This window comes from Eschrichtius robustus, chromosome 6, assembly GCF_028021215.1.
Source record: "Eschrichtius robustus isolate mEscRob2 chromosome 6, mEscRob2.pri, whole genome shotgun sequence".
Taxonomy (NCBI): Eukaryota; Metazoa; Chordata; class Mammalia; order Artiodactyla; family Eschrichtiidae; genus Eschrichtius; species Eschrichtius robustus.
The window spans coordinates 79,809,820-79,832,075 of record NC_090829.1 but is presented as its reverse complement, the minus strand read 5'-3'; the positions used below and the strand labels follow the sequence as shown (position 1 = coordinate 79,832,075).

Below are 22,256 nucleotides of genomic sequence, written 5' to 3'. Positions count from 1 at the left end.
AATGTTTCATATAACTTTATACTAGAGATACCTGAGGCATGAAAAATTTGTGATATTGGGAAATGTCCACTTTTTACTTCTCTTAGCTCAAAAATCTTTCTCAGAAGGCTGTGAGATTCTCCTTGTTGACCAGCATAGCATATTTCATGTTGTAGGCATACTTGCTGTGGGGTACCAAAACGAGAGAGGGAAATAAGGAAGAGCAGGGGAAACATTAAAAAAATATTTTATCGTAATAACTAGTCTTTAGTATCTAGACTGACAACCTTTTTGAAGTCTCAGTGTTACTCTATAGCTCCTAGTTGAGAGATCTCAGCCTTTTGCCTTCTGTATGGATGTTTACTGGCAGGCATAAATTGTTTCCAGGTGATTTTCTCTGTGTCCTGTCCTCTGAGAATTGTCTTCAAGGCCATAAGTTTGCCTCTGTGCTGTTACATAACTAAGAAGAAATAAAGGCAAGCCTTCAACATCTTTCCAGTGTTTACATTGTCTATCCTAAACTGCTCACCTTGATCTGCCTTATACTCAACTTCTGTACCTTTTTCCAAACTTCCCAGCTTCTGACCTCTTGACCTGTGTTTTTTATTCAGTTTTTAATCTTTTCACAGATCTTCATTAGTAGTGCTTCTTATGGATTTGCTTTTGTAAATGAGCCCTAGACACCCTGCCAATGTGCTTACTTTCATGTGTCTTGTATTTCTGTTGGCGCTGTTCAGTGGTTCTGTTCACTTCCCTCAAATGCTAAGTTATCTCCTAGTTTTATCATAGAATTATTAATACTGACTTCCTCCCTAGATTTATTCAGCTATTACACTAAGATATTATTGAACATCTGATTTATTTTACTTTCATTGCCTTTGGCATATTATATCTTTTGTATAACACGTAACTATTTACTGTAGAGAATGTTTTATTAATTTCATATATCATAGTTTATCTTCACCCTATCCCAAATGAGTTTCCACTTTCCTGAGAAATGAGATCACTATTCTATATCTCAAAAAAAAATTGTAGTTCATCAAGTACTTCCAAGCAGTCCTAATAATTTTCTAATTTGAATATGTAGAACACTTGAGAACAGTTTACAAAAAAAAGCAGACAAACACAAAAATCCTCAAGGCACGTGTAGGATACATTTTATTGCATGAATGTAATTATCTATGAGTTCATTTTAAAATGTATATATCAATGTATACCTCTTTGAATATGTGTATTTACATATTTATGTACAAATATGCAAATTGTACACATTTTAAAACATTTTAATGGTTATACTCTCTGATTATGATTATTGTTTTAAAAGTTATTTTCCTTTGAGACTAAAATCATAGGTATATAATATCAAGAGAACCATCATAGGCTACATGAGCATATGTTTGTCGTAGGAATTGTTATGGAATGGCATTTAGATTCCTATATTCTTCTCTCCTCTAATTCCTAAAGAAGAAGTAAATTCTAGGAATTTCAATATAGTTCTTCCTAACATCTACATGGTTGATCATTTTTATATCTGTGATTGATTTAATAAACTGTGAAAGGTTACTTGTAACCGAGTACTTTGTAAAGTATGAAAAGAATTTTAGGTATCTCAGGACTACCATAATTGTGCAAGATCACTTTTACAGAACACATTCAATACTCTAGAGTAGCTTCAGGCTCTGACATAGGGCAAGCATTGACATTTTTTTGCCGGGAAACTCATAATGGCAAAAGTTCTGACATAGTTTAAGATGATCTTACTTAACTCAGTAAAATAAATAGTTTAAAATATGTATATGAAGTCATACATGGCAGCTAATTTTCTGCCCATATGGTGTCTGCCATACTAATAGGTAGAACCCATCCTATTGTATTTGAAGTAGGATTCATTTTTATTTGGAGGCTTTGTATAAAAAGGATCTTAGTATTATTTTTGTAGTTATACTGAATTCTAGTTGGAGAAATATTTTCTTTTATTACAGATGTTTTCTTTTGTCATAGATGAAGCTTCTTGAAGTAAGAAAACAAATTAAATTATATCAAATATACTATATAGGAAGACTATATACTTCTTAACTATATAGAAAATTTTTAGGAAGACTATATACTTCTAGGAAGACTATATACTTCTTTTAGGAAGACTATATACTTCTTAAGTATACAGAAAATTTTTACAAACAGTGTACTTTTATATGACCAGATTGCAATTTAAAACTGGGTTGGATATTTGCTTTTCTGTAGAGCTACATGGTATATGTGTAAATAGTAAAAACAACAAAAAAATTAAGCTTAGTTTTTCCCAAAGAAAATATAAGAAATCTTTAATAGTCACAATGATTCTTATAATAATAATCCCTCTATTGATAAATGCATATTCCTTGAACTAATCATTCTCACCAATCCATATACAGTAGTTTACCTACTTCTTCTACTGTTAGCATTCTTAGGCTTCCTGACTGAAGTACGTGCATTGTCCTTCCTTGTATTTCTACATTATATAAATACAAATAACATTAAAAACAGTGAAAAATTCAGTAAATTAGCTTGTTTTTGCTTCACAAAAAAAAAACATAAATTAAGTAAATTGCTCACTTTGTCTTCATTTTGTTCCAGGGTGCTTTGGTCAGTGCAGGTTCAGATGATACACTTCATTTGTGGAACCTTAGACAAAAAAGGCCAGCTATTCTTCATTCTCTTAAATTTAACAGAGAACGGTAAGAATGTAAGAGTTAAACAATTTCTTAATGTGTAAGAAAATTATTTCCCGAGCAAGTTTCAGGTTAATTTTTGAAAGAATTTAAAAAATAATATTAATAGCTAGAAATAATATTTATGCTTACTTTTATAATAGTTTATTTTCATAGAAAATTCATAATTGATATAGATTCAGTCCTTTTCTAATGGGGAACTCCTAGCATTCTTGTTCTCCTTGCTATAAACTAGGACTTCACCAATGATGTGTTCTTTTCCTTAGGTCAAGGTGCTGAAAACCCAGACCTAAAATTTAAAAGTCAAGTAAATACTAAATGTATTTCTACACCTTTTGATCATGGAAGTTACCTCCTACACTTTCACCCTTTTGCTTAAATATTTTTTACCTTAAAAAAATATGAGAGAGAGGTTTTAGACATCCAAAAATATTGGTACTAAGTGTTGCGCAACATTGCACATCCAAGATTAATATTTTCAAAGATGGTGAATTGATCAGAATTCAAATTCTCCCATTTTAGAATGAAATAATAATTGGAAAAAGAAAATTTTATGAATGCATATGGAAAATGTTATTAGATTTTATTTGTAACAAATTGTCCCAAATTTTAATGTTTCTAGTGTTGGTTTCAACCAGAGCTAGAATATAACAGACATCTACTTAGCTGATAATCCACCTTGAGATGAAGTAAAATTTGTATTTTATTATCTGTATCTGTTATTTAACTATTAAATAATCTGATATTTGTTTATTATTTGGGAAACAGTCAAACTTTTTGGTGTGATTGAGAAGGGCTATCACAGGAAAAATTGATATTAATGAAAGAAAAAGAAACCTCTGAGAAGTAAATTTACACAGATTAGCAAGTACTAGTCAAAACTGAGTTAGGTAGATAATAGAGACAGGCAGTCACTGCTGAGAGCTCAAGAAAGTGCTTATTTTATTTTGTTGAATGGTAATAGTTCATAAGGAATCATCACTGTATGGGCAGAGCTTAATGAAGTAAACCTGTTTTTATACGTTTGATGAGAAAAAAGGATGGCAGCTATACAGACATTCTTCCTTTTTCTATCTGGAGCTTTTTCTTTTTCTTCTTGTATGCATACTGTAATATTTGAATCATTAACCTTCAATATTCTGAGTAGTATTCATGAGTATTATGTTCACAGTATTTTGGGATTCAGCATCAATGGAAGTTTTTATTAATCCAGTATTTTTTTGAGAGGAGGAAATTTATATTTTAGCTATTTGCTAAAACTAGATAGGACTTCTTTCTTTATATTAGATCTAATTTTGGTTATTTTATTTTAAATTTTAAAATAAGTAATGTAGCAAACATTTCAGGATATGAAAAATTGAAAGGTCAGTCAAGAGTTGTTATGCTATTCCTTGTACCTTTACCACTGAAAATATTACCTACTCAGATATTGCCATATTGATTTTATCTCTTTCTCTGCTTGTAAGATTTTTTGTTTGTCAGTGTTTTGAGTAGATCTGGCCCTACCCTTTTGTGTAGATAGGCAGAATGAGTTTTTTTCCCCTCACAATTGGAATGTTGAAGGAAATGTTCTGGCCTCTTTTATAGCCATTTTGGGGAGAAGAAATGATTGATCGTGATGATTTCCAATTATAATTTTATTAACTCATTTGAGGTATATTTAACTGGTAGGAACATAAAAGAACAAGCTGACAGATTTTGGACAAGTTTAAATCTTAGGAACTTTGCAGGCACTGCCTATTTTTTTAAATTAATGTTTATTGGAGTATAGTTGCTTTACAATGTTTTGTTAGTTTCTGCTGTACAGGAAAGTGAATCAGTTATACGTATGCATATATCCCCTCTTTTTTAGATTTCTTTCCCATTTAGGTCACCACAGAGCATTGAGTAGAGTTCCCTGTGCTATACAGTAGGTTCTCATTAGTTATCTATTTTATACATAGTAGTGTATATATATCAATCCGAATCTCCTACTTCATCCCACCCACTCCCCTTGGTATCCATAAGTTTGTTCTCTACATCTGTGTCTCTATTTCTGCTTTGCAAATAAGTTCATCTATAACATTTTTCTAGGCTCCACATATAAGTGATATTATATGATATTTGTTTTTCTCCTTCTGACTTATTTCACTCTGTATGACAGTCTCTGGGTCTGTCCACGTCTCTGCAAATGGCACTATTTCGTTCCTTTTATGGCTGAGTAATATTCCACTGTATATATGTAACACATCTTCTTTATTCATTCTTCTGTTGATGGACATTTAGGTTGCTTTCATGTCCTGGCTATTGTAAATAGTGCTGTAATGAATATTGGGGTGCATGTATCTTTCTGAATTATGGTTTTTTCCGGGTATATGCCCAGGAGTGGGATTACTGAGTCATATGGTAGTTCCATTTTTAGTTTTTTGAGGAATCTCCATACTGTTCTCCATAGTGGTTGTGCCAATTTGCATTCCCACCAACAGTGTAGGAGGGTTCCCTTTTCTCTACACACTCTCCAGCATTTATCGTTTGTAGGTTTTTTTGATGATGGCCATTCTGACCAGTGTGAGGTGATACCTCATTGTAGTTTTGATTTGCATTTTTCTAACAATTAGTGATGTTGAGCATCTTTTCATGTGCCTCTTGGCCATCTGTATGTCTTCTTTGGAGAAATGTCTATCTAGGTCTTCCGCCCATTTTTTCTTTGGGCTGTTTGTTTTTTTGATATTGAACTGAATGAGCTGTTTGTAGACTTTGGAGATTAACCCCTTGTCAGTTGCTTCATTTGCAAATATTTTCTCCCATTCTGAGGGTTGTCTTTTCATTTTTTTTGTGGTTTCCTTTGCTGTGCAAAAGCTTTTAAGTTTAGTTAGGTACCATTTGTTTATTTTTGTTTTTATTTTCATTACTGTAGGAGGTGGGTCAAAAAAGATCTTGCTGTGATTTATATCAAAGAGTGTTCTGCCTATGTTTTCCTCTAAGAGTTTTATAGTGTCCGGTCTTACATTTAGGTCTTTAACCCATTTGGAGTTTATTTTTGTGTATGGTGTTAGGGAGTGTTCTATCTTCATTCTTTTACATGAAATTAAAAGACAATGCTGTCTGACATTGCCTATTTTAATGCTTACAAAAATGTGATATTTATCTTTTTGTGAAAGATAAATTAATTATCTTGAACTTGAGAATAATCATTAATATCACAATTTATTGTGGAGGGGAAAATATCTTTAAATGTATCGTGAATGCAGGGTTTAAGTCAATGAAGGAGAATTTAACCAAGCATCTTTGGGAACGCTAAGCCCTCTTAAATCGGCCATTTAACTGTATACATTCCTATATACTTGTCAACTGAAAGAAAGACACACAATATGAGAGTTGTGAGTGAAGTTTTATTGAGGGTCTTACTGAGGACTGTAGCTTGGGAGATAGCCTCTCAGATAGCGCTGAGGAACTGCTCCAAAACCGTAGGGGAGGAGCCAGTATGTATATTAATTTTTTGGCTGGGAAATACATGTAGTCAAGCATAAAAGATTACTGCTAATCACAAAGAACAGACATCTCAAGTTAATGATTTAAGTGCTTTTCTATGTATGGGAAGATGCAAGAATCTGGGGTCATTGAAATTCTTCCTTAGATATGAACCTTAACTGTCTAGGGACCATATATCTAAAACACAGAATGCTCCATCCTGTTTTTCTCTGTCCTGAATTCCCCTCTGGGGGCACTGTCAGTGGGTGACTGCAGTGGGTTGCAACTTAATCCTTGTAGAACTGGAATGTTGGGCAGTATTCTTTGTTTATGTATCTTTATGCTTATGCCATGTACATATATACATATTTAGTTTATATAGTTCGCAAATTTTAGTTTTTTTTTAATTAGGGCAACTTCAGTCTTTGGTGTTATAGTCTTTGAAGGTAGCAACCAGGCTTAGATTGTTGAGAAATAGGTTTAGATATTCCAGCTGCTTCTGGTGGATGATCTTTGGGTTCCTCTCATATCTGAGTTTATAAACTTAAATATGGAAGAAAAACTTTTGATTTCTGTGATGCATGATCTGAAAAATGAATAAAATCAAACATTTACATTTCAGGCATATTAACAGTCCTTGCTATCACTGATCATAAATCATGTAACGTTGGGGAAAGCCTAGAATTGTTTTCTATGGTTTTCAAGTAAAATTCAACAGATAGGCTATAATATACAGATTATAAAGTATTTGTACTGATTATATCAGAGTTTATTTTTTCTATCTGTGGTGTTCTGCTAATTAATATTGTCAGAATACTTCTAAGGAATATTAGCTAAACCGCCAGCAAGGAATATGTTATTAAGAACCTAATTTCTGAAGTCTCTAGCAAACTTGACCCATCAGAGTTGGCTTTTGGGGACACTATTTATAACCCCAATTTAAAATATTTTGTTGCTTTATAACGATAATCTGAATTACTTTTCTTTTAAAATTTTCTTAAGTAATTAACATATTTGCCTGGTTTGACAGTCAAAAGATAAAAGTTGTATGTACAGTGAAGGATCTTTCTTCCACTCCTGTCCCCTGGACACTCAGTGTCTATCCGCAGAGCCAAGCAGTGCTATTTATTTCTTGTGTCTTTCTAGAGATTCATTCTGTACACATATAAGCAAATATTATATGTAACATAATTTTCTTCTTTATGTATTTATAGACAAATATGAAAGTATCATATTTCTGTTACACAAGTTGTAGCACATTATGCAGTTTTGTACCTTGTTTTTTTCTCTTTATATGTTCTCAAGATCATTCCTTATCAGTACATAAAAGTTTCCTTATTCTTTTTTTGGTGTGTGTGCAAATGTTACCGAACTATCAAGAAACTGTGTAAATATTAAGTGTATGCCTTGAAATAATTTTACATCCATGTAACAAATGTACAATTCAAGAAACAGAAAATTGCTAAAGCCACAGAAATCCCTCTGTGTTACCTTCTAATCACTACCTAACCCCCAAGTGTAGCACTATTCTGATTTCAAACATTATAGATTAGTTTTGCCTGTTGTTTTTGACAGTTATAGGAATGGAATTGTACATATTTGCTTGCTTGTATTTGGCTTCTTTTTTAAAAAAATTAAATTAATTAATTAATTTGGCTGCATTGGGTCTTTGTTGCTGTGCACGGGCTTTCTGTAGTTGTGGCGAGTGGGGACTACTCTTCATTGCTGTGTGTAGGCTTCTCATTGCAGTGGCTTCTCTTGTTGCGGAGCATGGGCTCTAGGCATGTGGGCTTCAGTAGTTGTGGCTCGTGGGCTCTAGAGCACAGGCTCAGTAGTTGTGGCGCGTGGGCTTAGTTGCTCCACGGCATGTGGGATCTTCCTGGACCAGGGCTCGAACCTGTGTCCCCTACATTGGCAGGTGGATTCTTAACCACTGTGCCATCAGGGAAGTCCCTATTTGGCTTCTTTTGCTCAACATTATATTTGTAAGTTTCATCCATGTTGCATGTAGCCGTAGTTTGTTATTTTCATTGTTATGTAGTATTCAATTTAATGGATATTCTTTAATTTGATTCTCTAATTTTAATTTTTAAAATTCTTTAATTTTAAAACTTTTTTTTTTTTAATAAAGTTATTTATTTATTTTTGGCTCTGTTGGGTCTTCGTTTCTGTGCAAGGGCTTTCTCCAGTTGCGGAGAGCGGGGGCCACTCTCCATCGCGGTGCGCGGGCCTCTCACTATCGCGGCCTCTCTTGCTGCGGAGCACAGGCTCCAGACGCGCAGGCTGAGCAACTGTGGCTCACGGGCCCAGCTGCTCCGCGGCATGTGGGATCTTCCCAGACCAGGGCTCGAACCCATGTCCCCTGAATTGGCAGGCAGACTCTCAACCACTGCGCCACCAGGGAAGCCCTAAAACTTTTAACATCTTGTAAATTTTAGAAATAGCTTGTCAAATTCCACAAACATATCTGCTGAGATTTTGATTAGAAGTATCTTGAATCTGTAGATCAATTTGGGGAGAACTGACATTCCCCATGATGATGGGGAATGGCAATATCGATTGATTGTCATTAACAATGATGACATATTGATTCATTGTCTGAATCACACGCAGTCAGGGAATCAAACATGGTATATATCCCACCACTTACTTAGGTATTCTTTGATTTCTCTAAATGACATTTATAGATTTCTCTGTAGAGGTCTTCTACATTTTTGTTATGTTTAGTCATAAATATTTGATAATTTTAAATGCTATTGAAAATTGTACATAATGATAAAGGATAATATATTGTAAATTGTACATAATTAAATTATAATATATTATTTTTCATATTATCTTTGTTGGAATATGAAAATATAATTTATTTTTATATGTTGACTTTGTGTCCAATGACTTTACTTAAATTCAATTAATAATTCTAATTGTTTATCTATTGTAGATTTTCCTATGTACACAGTCATGCCGTCTTCAAATAATGACAGTTTTATTTCCTTCTTTAGTTATATATGTATTTATATTTATTTCTTTTTATTATTGCACTGGGGTTAGGACCTGGTATTAGTTTTTTTTTTTTTTTCACTGTTGGAGTACTGAAGCATTTATTTATTTATTTATTATTATTAATTATTTTTTTACATCTTTATTGGAGTATAATTGCTTTACAGTGTTGTTAGTTGCTGCTGTACAACGAAGTGAGTCAGCTGTATGTATACATATATCCCCATGTCCCCTCCCTCTTGAGCCTCCCTCCCACCCTCCCTATCCCACCCCTCTAGGTCGTCACAAAGCATCGAGCTGATCTCCCTGTGCTATGCAGCAGCTTCCCACTAGCCTTCCATTTTACATTTGGTAGTGTATATATGTCAGTGCTACTCTCTCACTTCGTCCCAGCTTCCCCTTCCCCCCCCGTTGTATTAGTTATTTATTGCTGTGTGACAAAATTACACAAACTTAGTGGCTTAAAACAACATGCATTTCTTATCTCAGAGTTTGTAGGTCAGGAAACCAGGCGTGGCTTAGATGAGTTTCTGTTTCAGGATCTCACAAACTACAGTTAAGGTGACTGCCAGGGCTGTGACCTCATCTGAGGCTTGATTGGGAAAGGATCCATTTTCAAAACTTATTTGGTTGTTGGCAGCGTTCTGTTCCCTAGCAAGTTGATGCATCGAGAGCCTTAGTTTTTACTGGCTGTTGACCAGAGACCACTGTCAGTTGCTTGCCATATGCCTTTCTCCATAGGCCATCTGACAACCTAGCAGCTTCCTTCTTCAGAGCCAGTAAGGGAGAGAGTCTCCTCACAACATGAATGTTACAATCACATGTAATTTAGTAATGAAAGTGGCATCTCATGACCCTTGCCATATTCCGTTGGTTATAAGCAAATCACAGGTCCTGTGCACACTGAAGGGGAAGGGGATTATGCAAGGGCAAGGATATCAAGAGGTGGTGATTGTGGGGACTACCTTGGAATCTGTCCATCATAGACTTCCATTACAATATTGAATAAAAAGTTCAAGGACAATGCTTTTCTTGTCTACTTACTGATCTTAGGGAAAATATTTTTATTATTTCACCTTTAAGTGTATGTTTGCTGCAGGTTTTTAAATAGATATTCTTTATTAGTTTAAGGAAGTTTCTTGTGCTCCTAATTTGTTATAAGCATATATATTTTAAAATCATGAATGGTGTTAAATTTTATTACATAGTTCTTATGTATCTTTTGTGATGATCATATTATTTTTTTCTTTTTTATCTATTAATGTAAATGACATCACTTGATTTTTGCGTGTTAAATGACCCTTGTATTCCCAAAATAAATACAACTTTTGTGATGTATTAACATTAATATATGTGCTGGATTTGCTAATATTTTGCTAATAAGTTGGTTAAGAGTTTTATATCTATGTTAATAAGAGCTTTGCATGTAAGTTTCCTTTCTTTTGAATTCTCTGCTAGGTTCTCATGTCATGGTTATTTGACCTTATAAAATGAATGGGGGAATGTTTCCTCTTTTCTATACAAATACTTGTGAACGATTGGTGTTATTTCTTTCTTAAAATTTGAAAAAAAAATTCACCAGTAAAGCAATCTGGGCCTGGGTTTTTCTCTGTGGGAAGATTTTAAATGGCATATTCATTTCTTTAGTAGGTTTAGGAATATTCAGATATTCTTTTTTTTCCTTAAGTCAGTTTTGGTAAGTTATGTTTTGGTAGAAATTTATCCTGTTCATCAAAATTTTTAAATTTATTGGCCTTAACAGTAGTGTCTATAGTAATTTCCTGTTTTTCATTCTTTTTTTTCTCTCTCTCTTTTATTTTTTTTTTAAACATCTTTATTGGACTATAACTCCTTTACAATGGTGTGTTAGTTTCTGCTTTATAACAAAGTGAATCAGTTATACATATACATATGTTCCCATATCTCTTCCCTCTTGCATCTCCCTCCCTCCCACCCTCCCTATCCCAGCCCTCTAGATGGTCACAAAGCACCGAGCTGATTTCCCTGTGCTATGCGGCTGCTTCCCACTAGCTATCTATTTTACATTTGGTAGTGTATATATGTCCATGCCACTCTCTCACCCTGTCACATCTTACCCCTCCCCCTCCCCATATCCTCAAGTCCATTCTCTAGTAGGTCTGTGTCTTTATTCCCATCTTGCCACTAGGTTCTTCATGACCTTTTTTTTTTTTTTTTCCCTTAGATTCCATATATATGTGTTAGCATACTGTATTTGTTTTTCTCGTTCTGACTTACTTCACTCTGTATGACAGACTCTAACTCCATCCACCTCACTACAAATACCTCCATTTCATTTCTTTTTATGGCTGAGTAATATTCCATTGTATATATGTGCCACATCTTCTTTATCCATTCATCCGATGATGAACACATAGGTTGCTTCCATGTCCTGGCTATTGTAAATAGAGCTGCAATGAACATTTTGGTACATGACTCTTTTTGAATTATGGTTTTCTCAGGGTATATGCCCAGTAGTGGGATTGCTGGGTCGCATGGTAGTTCTATTTTTAGTTTTTTAAGGAACCTCCATACTGTTCTCCATAGTGGCTGTATCAATTTACATTCCCACCAACAGTGCAAGAGTGTTCCCTTTTCTCCACACCCTCTCCAGCATTTATTGTTTCTAGATTTTTTGATGATGGCCATTCTGACTGGTGTGAGATGATATCTCATTGTAGTTTTGATTTGCATTTCTCTAATGATTAATGATGTTGAGCATTCTTTCATGTGTCTGTTGGCAATCTGTATATCTTCTTTGGAGAAATGTCTATTTAGGTCTTCTGCCCATTTTTGGATTGGGTTGTTTGTTTTTTTGTTATTGAACTGCATGAGCTGCTTGTAAATCTTGGAGATTAATCCTTTGTCAGTTGCTTCATTTGCAAATATTTTCTCCCATTCTGAGGGTTGTCTTTTGGTCTTGTTTATGGTTTCCTTTGCTGTGCAAAAGCTTTTAAGTTTCATTAGGTCCCATTTGTTTATTTGTGTTTTTATTTCCATTTCTCTAGGAGCTGGGTCAAAAAGGATCTTGCTGTGATTTATGTCATAGAGTGTTCTGCCTATGTTTTCCTCTAAGAGTTTGATAGTGTCTGGCCTTACACTTAGGTCTTTAATCCATTTTGAGTTTATTTTTGTGTATGGTGTCAGGGAGTGTTCTAATTTCATACTTTTACATGTACCTGTCCAATTTTCCCAGCACCACTTATTGAAGGGGCTGTCTTATCTCCACTGTATATGCTTGCCTCCTTTTCAAAGATAAGGTGACCATATGTACGTGGCTTTATCTCTGGGCTTTCTATCCTGTTCCATTGATCTATATTTCTGTTTTTGTGCCAGTACCAAACTGTCTTGATTACTGTAGCTTTGTAATATAGTCTGAAGTCAGGGAGCCTGATTCCTCCAGCTCCATTTTTCATTCTCAAGATTGCTTTGGCTGTTCGGGGTCTTTTGTGTTTCCATACAAATTGTGAAATTTTTTGTTCTAGTTCTGTGAAAAATGCCAGTGGTAGTTTGATAGGGATTGCATTGAATCTGTAGATTGCTTTGGGTAGTAGAGTCATTTTCACAGTGTTGCTTCTTCCAATCCAAGAACATGGTATATCTCTCCATCATTTGTATCATCTTTAATTTCTTTCATCAATGTCCTATAATTTTCTGCATACAGGTCTTTTGTCTCCTTAGGTAGGTTTATTCCTAGATATTTTATTCTTTTTGTTGCAATGGTAAACGGGAGTGTTTTCTTAATTTCACTTTCAGATTTTTCATCATTAGTATATAGGAATGCAGAGATTTCTGTGCAGTAATTTTGTATCCTGCTACTTTACCAGCTCTGCTAGTAGTAGCTCTACTAGAGCTACTTTAGCTGTAGTAGTTTTCTGGTAGCATCTTTAGGAATTTCTATGTATAGTATCATGTCATCTGCAAACAGTGACAGCTTTACTTCTTCTTTTCCGATTTGGATTCCTTTTATTTCTTTTTCTTCTCTGATTGCTGTGGCTAACACTTCCAAAACTATGTTGAATAATAGTGGTGAGAGTGGGCAACCTTGTCTTATTCCTGATCTTAGTGGAAATGGTTTCAGTTTTTCACCATTGAGGACAATGTTGGCTGTGGGTTTGTCATATATGGCCTTTATTATGTTGAGGAAAGTTCCCTCTATGCCTACTTTCTGCAGGGCTTTTATCATAAATGGGTGTTGAATTTTGTCGAAAGCTTTCTCTGCATCTATTGAGATGATCATATGGTTTTTCTCCTTCAATTTGTTAATATGATGTATCACGTTAATTGATTTGCATATATTGAAGAATCCTTGCACTCCTGGAATAAACCCCACTTGATCATGGTGTATGATCCTTTTAATGTGCTGTTGGATTCTGTTTGCTAGTATTTTGTTGAGGATTTTTGCGTCTATGTACATCAGTGATATTGGCCTGTAGTTTTCTTTCTTTATGACATCTTTGTCTGGTTTTGGTATCAGGGTGATGGTGGCCTCGTAGAATGAGTTGGGGAGTGTTCCTCCCTCTGCAATATTTTGGAAGAGTTTGAGAAGGATAGGTGTTAGCTCTTCTCTACATGTTTGATAGAATTCGCCTGTGAAGCTATCTGGTCCTGGGCTTTTGTTTGTTGGAAGATTTTTAATCACAGTTTCAATTTCAGTGCTTGTGATTTGTCTGTTCATATTTTCTATTTCTTCCTGGTTCAGTCTCGGCAGGTTGTGCATTTCTAAGAATCTGTCCATTTCTTCCAGGTTGTCCATTTTTTTGGCATAGAGTTGCTTGTAGTAATCTCTCATGATCATTTGTATTTCTGCAGTGTCAGTGGTTACTTCTCCTTTTTCATTTCTAATTCTATTGATTTGAGTCTTCTCCCTTTTTCTCTTGATGAGTCTGGCTAATGGTTTATCAATTTTGTTTATCTTCTCAAAGAACCAGCTTTTAGTTTCATTGATTTTTGCTATTGTTTCCTTCATTTCTTTTTCATTTATTTCTGATCTGATCTTTATGATTTCTTTCCTTCTGCTAGCTGTGGGGTTTTTTTGTTTTTCTTTCTCTAATTGCTTTAGGTGCAAGGTTAGGTTGTTTATTCGAGATGTTTCCTGTTTCTTGATGTAGGCTTGTATTGCTATAAACTTCCCTCTTAGAACTGCTTTTGCTGCATCCCATAGGTTTTGGGTCGTCGTGTCTCCATTGTCATTTGTTTCTAGGTATTTTTTGATTTCCCCTTTGATTTCTTCAGTGATCACTTCATTATTAAGTAGTGTATTGTGTAGCCTCCATGTGTTTGTATTTTTTACAGATCTTTTCCTGTAATTGATATCTAGTCTCATAGCGTTGTGTTCAGAAAAGATACTTGATATGATTTCAATTTTCTTAAATTTACCAAGGCTTGATTTGTGACCCAAGATATGATCTATCCTGGAGAATGTTCCATGAGCACTTGAGAAAAATGTGTATTCTGTTGTTTTTGGGCGGAATGTCCTATAAATATCAATTAAGTCCATCTTGTTTAATGTATCATTTAAAGCTTGTGTTTCCTTATTTATTTTCATTTTGGATGATCTGTCCATTGGTGAAAGTGGGGTGTTAAAGTCCCCTACTATGATTGTGTTACTGTCGATTTCCCCTTTTATGGCTGTTAGTATTTGCCTTATGTACTGAGGTGCTCCTATGTTGGGTGCATAAATATTTACAATTGTTATACCTTCCTCTTGGATTGATCCCTTGATCATTATATAGTGTCCTTCTTTGTCTCTTGTAATAGTCTTTATTTTAAAGTCTATTTTGTCTGATATGAGAATTGCTACTCCAGCTTTCTTTTGATTTCCATTTGCATGGAATATCTTTTTCCATCCCCTCACTTTCAGTCTGTATGTGTCTCTAGGTCTGAAGTGGGTCTCTTGTAGACAGCATATATATGGGTCTTGTTTTTGTATCCATTCAGCCAGCCTGTGTCTTTTGGTGGGAGCATTTAATCCATTTACATTTAAGGTAATTATCGATATGTATGTTCCTATTCCCATTTTCTTAAATGTTTTGGGTTTGTTATTGTAGGTGTTTTCCTTCTCTTGTGTTTCTTGCCTAGAGAAGTTCCTTTAGCATTTGTTGTAAAGCTGGTTTGGTGGTGCTGAACTCTCTCAGCTTTTGTGCTTGTCTGTGAAGGTTTTAATTTCTCCATCAAATCTGAATGAGATCCTTGCTGGGTAGAGTAACCTTGGTTGTAGGTTTTTCTCCTTCATGACTTTAAGTGTATCCTGCTACTCCCTTCTGGCTTGCAGAGTTTCTGCTGAAAGATCAGCTGTTAACCTTATGGGGATTCCCTTGTGTGTTATTTGTTGATTTTCCCTTGCTGCTTTTAATATGTTTTCTTTATATTTAATTTTTGATAGTTTGATTAATATGTGTCTTGGCGTGTTTCTCCTTGGATTTATCCTGTATGGGACTCTCTGTGCTTCCAGGACTTGATTAACTATTTCCTTTGCCATATTAGGGAAGTTTTCAACTATAATCTCTTCAAATATTTTCTCAGTCCCTTTCTTTTTCTCTTCTTCTTCTGGGACCCCTATAATTCGAATGTTGGTGCGTTTAATGTTGTCCCAGAGGTCTCTGAGACGGTCCTCAGTTCTTTTCATTCTTTTTTCTTTATTCTGCTCTGCAGTAGTTATTTCCACCATTTTATCTTCCAGGTCACTTATCCGTTCTTCTGCCTCAGTTATTCTGCTATTGATCCCGTCTAGAGTATTTTTAATTTCATTTATTGTGTTTTTCATCGTTGCTTGGTTCCTCTTTAGTTCTTCTACATCCTTGTTAAATGTTTCTTGCATTTTGTCTATTCTATTTCCAAGATTTTGTATCATCTTTACTATCATTATTCTGAATTCTTTTTCAGGTAGACTGCCTATTTCCTCTTCATTTGTTAGGTCTGGTGTGTTTTGACCCTGCTCCTTCACCTGCTGTGTGGTTTTTTGTCTTCTCATTTTGCTTATCTTACTGTGTTTGGGGTCTCCTTTTCACAGGCTGCAGGTTCGTAGTTCCCGTTGTTTTTGGTATCTGTCCCCAGTGGCTAAGGTTGGTTCAGTGGGTTGTGTAGGCTTCCTGGTGGAGGGGACCATTGCCTGTGTTCTGGTGGATGAAGTTGGATCTTGTCTTTCTGGTGGGCACGTCCACGTCTGGTGGTGTGTTTTGGGGTGTTTGTGGTCTTATTATGATTTTAGGCAGCCTCTCTGCTAATGGATGGGGCTGTGTTCCTGTCTTGCTAGTTGTTTGGCATAGGGTGTCCAGCACTGTAGCTTGCTGGTCGTTGAGTGAAGCTGGGTCTTGATGTTGAGATGGAGATCTCTGAGAGATTTTCGCTGTTTGGTATTACGTGGAGCTGGGAGGTCTCTTGTGGACCAGTGTCCTGAAGTTGGCTCTCCCGCCTCAGAGGCACAGCCCTGATGCCTGGCTGGAGCACCAAGAGCCTTTCATCCACACGGCTCAGAATAAAAGGGAGAAAAAAATAGAAAGAAAGAAAGAGGATAAAATAAAATAAAATAAAGCTATTATAATAAAAAATAAGAAAAAAATTATTAAGAAAAAATTTTTTTTAATTTTAAAAAATAGATTTATTAATTTTTTTATAATAAAAAATAAGAAAAAATTATTAAGAAAAAAATTTATTAAGAAAAAAATTTCAATTTTTTAAAATAAAAAATATGAAAAAACTTGTTAAGAAAAAAATTGTTTTTAATTTTTCAAAATAGAAAATAAGGAAAAAATTATTAAGAAAACATTTATTAAGAAAAAAAAAATTTTTAAGTTTAAAAAAAACCCAAAAAAACAGACGTACCGAACCCTAGGACTAATGGTGAAAGCAAAGCTATACAGACAAAATCTCACCCAGAAGCATACACATATACACTCACAAAAAAAGGAAAAGGGGATAAAGTAATATATCCTGCTCCCAAAGTCCACCTCCTGAATTTGGGATGATTCGTTGTCTATTCAGGTATTCAACAGATGCAAGCACATCAAGTTGTTTGTGGAGCTTTAATCCGCTGCTTCTCAGGCTGCTGGGAGATATTTCCCTTTCTCTTCTTTGTTCATACAGCTCCTGGGGTTCAGCTTTGGATTTGGACCCGCCTCTGCGTGTAGGTCGCCTGAGGGCGTCTGTTCCCCGCCCAGACAGAACGGGGTTAAAGGAGCAGCTGCTTCGGAGGCTCTGGCTCACTCAGGCTTGGGGGAGGGAGGGGTACGGATGCGGGGCGAGCCTGCGGCGGCAGAGACTGGTGGGAAGTTGCAGCAGCCTGAGGCGCACCATGCGTTCTCCTGGGGAAGTTGTCCCTGGATCACGGGACCCTGGCAGTGGCAAGCTGCACAGGCTCCTGGGAGGGGCGGTCTGGATAGTGACCTGTGCTCGCACACAGGCTTCTTGGTGGTGGCAGCAGCAGCCTTAGCGTCTCGTGCCCGTCTCTGGGGTCCGCACTGATAGCCTCGGCTCGCGCCCCTCTCTGGAGTTCGTTTAGGCGGTGCTGTGAATCCCCTCTCCTCGCGCACCAGGAAACAAAGAGGCAAGAAAAAGTCTCTTGCCTCTTTGGCAACTGCAGACTTTTTCCTGGACTCCTTCCCGGCTAGCTGTGGTGTGCTAACCCCTTCAGGCTGTGTTCACGCCGCCAACCCCAGTCCTCTCCCTGGGATCCGACCTAAGCCCGAGCCTCAGCTCCCAGCCCCCGCCCGCCCTGGAGGGTGAGCAGACAAGCCTCTCGGGCTGGTGAGTGCTGGTCGGCACTGATCCTCCGTGCGGGAATCTCTCCGCTTTGCCCTCCGCACCCCTGTGGCTGCGCTCTCCTCCGTGGCTCTGAAGCTTCCCCCCTCTGCCACCCCCAGTCTCCGCCCGCGAAGGGGCTTCCTAGTGTGTGGAAACCTTTCCTCCTTCACAGCTCCCTCCCACTGGTGCAGGTCCCATCCCTATTCTTTTGTCTCTGTTATTTCTTTTTTCTTTTGCCCTACCCGAGTACGTGGGGAGTTTCTTGCCTTTTGGGAGGTCTGACGTCTTCTGCCAGCGTTCAGTGGGTGTTCTGTAGGAGCAGTTCCACGTGTAGATGTATTTCTAATGTATCTGTGAGAAGGAAGGTGATCTCCGCATCTTACTCTTTCGCCATCTTGCCCAGACCCCCTCTCTCTCTCTTTTAAATTGAAGTATAGCTGATTTACAATATTGTGTTAGTTTCAGGTGTAAAGCAAAGTGATTCAGTTATATATATATATATTTCAGATTATTTTCCATTATAGGTTATTATAAGATATTGAATATTGTTCCTTGAGTTATACAGTAAATCCTTATTGCTTATCTGTTTTATATATATCTTATAGTGTATATTCGTTAATCCTGTACTCTTAATTTATCCCTCCCCTCTTCCCTTTCCCCTTTGGTAACCCATAAATTTGTTTTCTAAGTCTGTGAGTCTGTTTCTGTTTTGTAAATAAGTTCATTTATATCATTTTTTTTAGATTCCATATATAAGTGATATCACATATTTTTCTTTCTCTGTCTGACTTACTTCATGTAGTATGACAATCTCCAGTCCATCCATGTTGCTGCAAATGGCATTATTTCATTCTTTTTAATTCCATTGTATATATGTACCACATCTTCTTTTTTCATTCCTGTCGATGGACATTTAGGTTGCTTCCATGTCTTGGCTATTGTAATCAGTGCTGCAATGAACATTGGGGGGTGCATGTATCCTTTCGAACCATGGTTTTCACTTTTCTCCACACTCTCTCCAGCATTTATTGTTTGTAGACTTTTTGATGATGGCCATTCCGACCAGTGTGGGGTGATATCTCGTGGTTTTGATTTGAATTCCTCTGATAATTAGTGATGTTGAGCATCTTTTCATGTGCCTCTTGGTCATCTGTATGTCTTCTTTGGAGAAATGTCTATTTAGGTCTTCTGCCCATTTTTGCATTGGGTTGTTTGTGGGTTTTTTTGGTATTGAACTGCATGAGCTGTTTGTAGATTTTGGAGATTAATCCCTTGTCAGTTGCTTCATTTGCAAATATTTTCTCCCATTCTGTGGGTTGTCTTTTCATTTTGTTTATGATTTCCTTCGCTGTGCCACAGTTTTTGAGTTTAATTAGGTACCATTTGTTTACTTTTGCTTTTATTTCCATTACTCTAGGAGATGGATCGAAAAAGATATTGCTACGATTTATGTAAAAGGGTGTTCTTCTTCTGTTTTCCTCTGAGAGTTTTATAGTATAAGGTCTTACATTAGGTCTTTAATCCATTTTTAGTTTATTTTTGTGTATGGTGTTAAAGAATGTTCTAATTTCATTCTTTTTTATGGTTAATATCCCATTGTATATATATATCTACCACATGTTCTTTATAGATGGCCAACAGGCACATGAAAAGATGCTCAACATCGCTAATTATTAGAGAAAAGCAAGTCAAAACCACAATGAGGTATCACCTCACACTGGTCAGAATGCCATCATCAAGAAGTCTACAAATAATAAATGCTGCAGAGGGTATGGAGAAAAGCGAACCCTCCTACACTGTTGGTGGGACTGTAAATTGGTGCAGCCACTATGAAACAACAGTATGGAGGTTCCTTAAAAAACTAAAAATAGAACTACCATATGATCCAGCAATTCCACTCCTGGGAATATACCCAGAAAAGATGAAAACTTGATTCAAAAAGATACATGCACCCCAATGTTCATAGCAGCACTATTTACAATAGCCAAGGCATGAAAGCAACCTAAGTGTCCATCAACTGATGAATGGATAGAGATGATCTGTTCTTCATTCTTGATATTGGTGATTTTTGAGTTATCATTTTTCATGATCAATCTGCATATTTATCATTTTTGTGATTTTGATAGATTTATCATTTTGATGGATTTGTTGACTTCCTCAGTTGAACAACATATGTCGCTCTAGTTCATTGATTACTACTCTTTGCAACTTTTGTTGTGTCTGATTAACTTTCTTTTAACTAGATGCTTGAGATGGAATCTCATGTAATTAATTTAATATTTCTTCATTATAACAGATGAATTTAAGGCTAAAATTTTTCCTGTAAATTATACTGTTTTAGCTGTATTTGGAGATTGTAGGTATGTCTTATCCTTATTAATGTGAAGCTAAAGTCTTTTATAATTTCTCCATGATTTCTTGTGTTATTTATAAGTGACTTAATTTCCAAGCAGTTGGAGGTTTTCTATTTATCTTTTTATTATTAGTAAACAATGAAATACTACTGTGGAGAGATTATAGTCTATATGATTTTAGTTCTTTTTGCATTTGTTAAGACTTGTTTTATGATTCCGAATATGGACAATTTTGGTAAATGTGCACAAAAACTGAATTTTTACTCATCAGTTATTAGGTGCATGTTATATATGTAAATTAGACCAGGTGTGTTAATTGTGTTGTTTGGATTTTTAAATTATTACTGACTTCTATTTGTATTTGTTCTATGTAGTATTGAGGAGTGTTAAAATATCCCACTATGATTATAGATCTGACTACCTCTCTTTCTCTCTCTCTTTTTTATTGGGGTATGGTTGTTTACAATGTTGTTAGTTTCTGCTGCACAGCGAAGTGAAGTAGAGGGATACTTCTCTTTTTAATGCTAACAATTTATATGTTTTGAAGCTAAATTGTTGGATGCGTACAGATTTGGAATTGTTATATATATTTATTTATTCCTTTATTAGTATGAAATATCCCCTTTCTCTTTAGTAATGTATCTTGTTTTAAAATATACGTTGTTGATATTTATTTAGCTATACCAGCTTTCTTTGGTTAGTGTTTGCATGGTGTGTATTTTCTATTGTTTTACTGTCAGTTTCTCTATGTTCTTTTTTGTAAACATATACTTTAAAAAATTAGTCTGACAATCTTGGTCTTGCACTTGGTATATTTACATTTAATATAGTTTACTGATATACCTGGGTTTATATCTACTATCTTAATGTTTTTTATTTCACTCTAATTTTTATGTTTCTTTTTAATTTTCCTTTCTTTTGATTTAAACTTTTGATTATCCTATTTTCTCTATGTGAAGTTAATATGTATTTTTTCCCTTTTGTTTGAGGGTTTAACTTAGAGATTTCAACATAGAAGCTTCACTTATTTCAGTCTAAAACAGTATTTCTTTTGTCACTTCTTTGATAATGACAGTAACTTAACGTTTATCTCCACTTACCATCCCTCTTGCCTTTTGTATAATTGATAACATGTGTTTTATTTCTAGATTCACTTTAAACTCCATAATGTATTGCTAATATAGTTTATAATCTCAATATTCAGTTTATATTAATATATTTTTGCCATTGTATATTTATTCTTTCTTCTGATCCTCATCTCTTCCTGTAATTCTGTTTGGATTCATTTTCTTCTTCCTAAAGAATATTCTTTATTCTTTATTTTACTGTAGGTTTATTAGATGAATTCTCTCAGGCTTTGGTTGTTGTTATTTCACTTTTTAGAAAACTTCTTATTTTGAAATAATTGTATATTTGCAGGAAGTTGCAAAAATAGTACAGAGAGGTTCTGTGTTCCCTTCACCCAGTTTTCTCCAATTATAATATCTTATATAACTATAGTATAATATTAACCAAGAGATCAACATTGTACTATTCACAGTTTCAGATTTCACTAACTTTACATGTACTCATTTGTGTGTGTGTGTGTGTGTTTGTAGTTAAGTCTGCATAAATAATGCAATTTTATCATATGTGGACACTCATGTAAACATCACTACAATCAAAATAAGAAACTGTTCTATTATTACAGAGATCTTTTTTGTGCTGCACCTTTATAGTTACACTCACTCTCCTCCCTCCCTGTCCCATTACTAACCCATGGAAGTTTTCTGCATATAGATCTTGTACATATGTTGTTAGAATTATATCCATGCATCTCATTTTTTGGTGCTATTATAGATGGTATTGTGTTTGTAAATTTAAATTCCTATTGTTTATTTCTGGTACATAGTAAAGCAATTGACAGCAATTGTCCTGTATCCTGAAACCTTACTAAAATTGCTTATTAGTTTTAGGAGGTTGTTTTTGTCAGTTCTTTGGAATTTTCTATATAGACAATCATGTC

At 35.4% G+C, this 22,256-nt stretch overlaps 1 protein-coding gene across 3 annotated transcripts in view; it reads left to right on the top strand.

Annotated features, from left to right (window-relative positions):
* Positions 1–22,256, top strand: part of STXBP5L (syntaxin binding protein 5L) — a 359,862-nt gene that overhangs the window by 85,313 nt on the left and 252,293 nt on the right. For all 3 annotated transcript variants that reach the window (XM_068546656.1, XM_068546655.1, XM_068546657.1), the window contains exon 4: positions 2,593–2,693. In XM_068546656.1, coding sequence (XP_068402757.1) covers positions 2,593–2,693 — 101 coding nt within the window. The remainder of the gene's footprint in view (positions 1–2,592; positions 2,694–22,256) is intronic.